We start from the raw sequence: 3996 nt of genomic DNA on the forward strand, positions 1-3996 counted from the left end.
TAAGTTTTTCTTTGATTAGAATGAATGAATTCGTTCTGTTAAGGCTTCATTTGTTAGAATGAACTCTTTATGTTGTTAAGGAAGAAGCTATTAATAGCGTTACGACTTCATTCCAAGAATGAACTCTTCTTTTACCATGGAATAAGTATTGTTGGTGCTTCGTTTTTATCTTTTTTAGGATGTTAACGAAATGCAGTCGTTCTGTTAAGGCTTCATTTCTTGGAATTAACTCTTTAGTTTGAATAAGGAAGAATCTATTAGTGTTGTTTTGTTAAGAATCTTAATTTTGTTAAGGCTTCATTTCTTGGAATGAACTCTTTATTTTGTTTAAGGAAGAATCTATCAGTGTTGTTCTGTTAAGAATCTTTATTTTGTAAAGGCTTCATTTCGAGAATGAACTCTTCTTTCGTCATGGAATAAGTATTGTTGGTGCTTTTTGTTTATCTGTTAGGATGTTAACGAATGAAGTCATTCTATTAAGGCTTCATTCCGAGAATGAACTTTTCTTTTTTGTCATGGAAGAAGTATTGTTGCTGTTCTTTTTATCTGTTAGGATGTTAATGAATGAGATCATTCTTTTTAAGGCTTCATTCATTCTAAAATGATCTCTTTATTTTGTTAGAATGTTATTGAATGAAGCTATTTTGTTTCAGCTTCATTCCAATAATGATTGTGTGTGTGTTCATTTTTCAGGTTCAGAATGGACCTATCCAGTTGTTATGCTATTGTGTACTACAAAGGGGATGATATTCCGTTGAAAGTTTCTTTAGATACTATGATTCGTGACTTTAAAATCTATGTTTGTGATTATTGGAGAAACTTGACTCCTCGGAGCATAAGATTTATTAGTGGCAAAGGTTGTGATAAAGCTCTCATCAATTGTGATTATTCTCTTCAAGGTCTAATTGATGTTACTTGTTCAAGGGAATTGTCAAGTTTTGATCTGTTTGTTGAGGAGGCTTGTCATGGTGTTGCTTCTAGCTCTTCGTCTGGTATTTCCACGCAGTCGCTCAGTGATGATGAATCATGCACTGGGTTCACTGAGACTTCAAAGATTAAATACCTGACGGAAGGTCATGAGCAATTGAAACCTCTTTTATCCGAAGGTTGGGAGGATATTTTTAAAGGTGTTGGTCAATTTTTTCATGGTAGTGTTGATGAGGTTCGTTTAGCTGTCAGAAAATACTGCAGCAAGTCTGGTTATACAGTTGCAAAGGTTAAGAATGACAGACTCAGGTTCACAGGCAAGTGTGGTAGGAATGCATAATGTCCTTGGTATCTGCACTGTATTCCAATCGATACCTCTAAAAGTGTCTTTGCTATCAAGGAATTCAATGGGGAGCATAAATGTGGTGGTGCTTATAAGCTGAAGGACCCACCTGCGAAGAAGAAATTGATTAAGCATCTATTCAAGGATCAAATACAGTCAAATCCGTCGATAAAGCCTAATGATATGGTTGCTCAGGTGAAGAGTTGTTATGGTATTGACATAAAATACCATCATGCTTATAAAGGGAAGGAAGCATCTAAGGCCGAGATATATGGCGATGATGTAAAAAGTTATACAGATCTTATTTGGTATGTTGTAGCAATAAAGGCTACCAATCCTGGCAGTTATATTAAGTTTGAGTATGATAAAGAAACTAAACGTTTTCAGAGGCTTTTCATATGTTTTGTTGCCTGTATGGAAGGATACCGGTTCATTCTCCCTATGCTTTACTGTGATGCAACATTTCTCAATGGGAGATTCAAGGGAACATTGATGGCTGCCACTAGTGTGAATGGAAACCAAGGTAAATTTTCTTTCTTTTCTGAATAACTCTTATTAGTTTGTTGTTTGATTTTAAGAGCAATGTGAATGAATGAAGTTTCTCAGTTAAGGATTTTCATTTTTTAGGATGAACTCATTTTATGTTCAAGAAGAAAGTAATTTCTATCAGTTTTACTTTTGTTATTTTGGTAAGAAGGTCTTCATTTTAAGAATGAACTCTTATTTTTGTTAAGTTTTTAGCTGTTCATAAGTGGGAATGAACTCCTGCTGCTTTTATTCTGCAGTTCATGTTATAGAATGGACTTCATTTTTGGAATGAAGTGTAGAAAAGTTATATTTTTTGATTATACAGTTCATGCTACAGAATGGGATTCATTATATAGAATGAAACCTTTATTTTTTTTAATAGCAATGTGAATGAATGAAGCTTCTATGTTAAGTTTTTTAGCTGTTCATAAGTGGGGAATGAACTCTTGTTGCTTTTGTTTATGTTTTACTTTGTTATTTTTTGAAGAAGAAGGTCTTGGTTCATGTATAGAATGGACTTCATTTTTGAAATGAAGTGTAGAAAAGTTATAGATTTTTTGATTATACAGTTCATGCTACAGAATGGACTTCATTTTAAGAATGAAACTTTCATTTTTGTTACAGATATTTTTTAATGAACTGACACTTTTAGTTTTTTTTTGTGTTCTTTTCATTCTCTGGGATTTTTTCCTTTTGCGTATGCTTTAGTTCCTGGAGAAGACATTGAAGGGTGGGAGTGGTTTACGAAGAACTTGCAGCATTTTGTCGACTCTCGTCCTATCACCTTTATCAGTGATCGCCATGAAGGGCTGAAGAAAAGTATTCCCAAGTATTTTCCCAACTCTCATCATAGGTATTGTTTCTATCATTTGAAGAATAACCTCCCCATCAAGAAATCACATGAGAAGTATAAACAAGTTCAAGATTTGTTCCATAAAGCTGCATACTGCTATAGTGTTGCTAAATATGAGTCTGCTTTAAATGAGATGTGTATCATAGGATGTGGTTGGGTTGCCAAGTACATCAGAAATATCGATCCCAAGCAATGGGCAAATGCTTTCTTCGTAGGATGTAGGTATGGGACACACTCGTCAACTATTGCAGAGTCTTTCAATAATTGTATTCTTCCTGAAAGGGACCTGCCTCCAGCTGCTCTTGTTGATGAGACTAGGATAAAGATTATGAGGATGAGTGCAGAAAGGCGTGAGTTCGGTAGAAATTATAGTGATAGTTTGACTCTCATATATAAAGCTCTACTCAAGTCACATGTCGATATAGGGCGTCCATGGAGTGTTACAGAGTCAGGTAATGGTATATATGAGGTTCACTCTCCTAGCTCTCATGTTGTTGATATGATGCATATGACGTGCACTTGCCAGAGATGGAAAGTGTTTGGTTTCCCCTATGCTCACGCCACTGCTGATATTACTATGAGTGGTATTGAGATGTTGAGGTTTATTCAGCCTTACTTTGGTTCGAATCATTTTCGCCATACGTATGCTCCTGCAATTCGACCCATTCCCAATTACGACAGGCCAGAAGCGTATGAACCTGAAGAGAGAGTCCTACCTGGTATTCCAAGGGCATTTGTAGGAAGACCACCAAAGAAGCGCATTCTTGGTGCTTATGAGAAGGAGAGGAGGCCTATGAAGTGCTCAAATTGCAAGATGATTGGGAACCACAACAAAGCTACCTGTCGTGTATTAATGCTGGAGTAGTATGCATGAACCTCTTACCTGTTTTATTATGCACTAGTTGTAGTTTTTTTTTTAACTTTTTGATATGCACTTCATTTTCTGGAATGAACTTCATTTTCTGTAATTTTTCTTCTTAGAAATGTTTTTTTTAGATATTATTTCTATTTGGATATGTATGTACTGATATTTTGTAGCAGGTTATGGTATTTTTCCTACCAAATCAACTCTATGGGATATTTATTTTTCATTATCAGGGATATGTATCAGTTCATTTACTGAAATGAACTTCATTTTCAGGAATGAACACAAGTTTTCCTATAACTATTAGAGTTCATTTTAGTAAATGAACTGGTATACAGAAGACAGAAGACAAAATGCTGAAGTACTAGAGTTAATAGGTATCCATTAGATAGTAAGACAATGCATAATTTCTCATTATCTGGAATGAACCGCCCTTCTATCAGTTCATTTACTGAAATGAACTTCATTTTCAGGAATGAA

The 3996-nt window shown here is 35.0% G+C and overlaps 1 protein-coding gene across 1 annotated transcript; it reads left to right on the plus strand.

Moving 5' to 3' along the window:
• Positions 1–700: 700 nt before the first annotated feature.
• Positions 701–3516, plus strand: LOC113306504. The gene is made up of 3 exons (XM_026555433.1): positions 701–1216; positions 1328–1793; positions 2507–3516. The coding sequence occupies exons 1-3, from the start codon at positions 701–703 to the stop codon at positions 3514–3516; spliced, it is 1992 nt and encodes a 663-aa protein (XP_026411218.1).
• The last annotated feature ends 480 nt before the right edge of the window (positions 3517–3996 follow it).

Source organism: Papaver somniferum, chromosome 8 (assembly GCF_003573695.1).
Source record: "Papaver somniferum cultivar HN1 chromosome 8, ASM357369v1, whole genome shotgun sequence".
Lineage (NCBI taxonomy): Eukaryota > Viridiplantae > Streptophyta > Magnoliopsida > Ranunculales > Papaveraceae > Papaver > Papaver somniferum.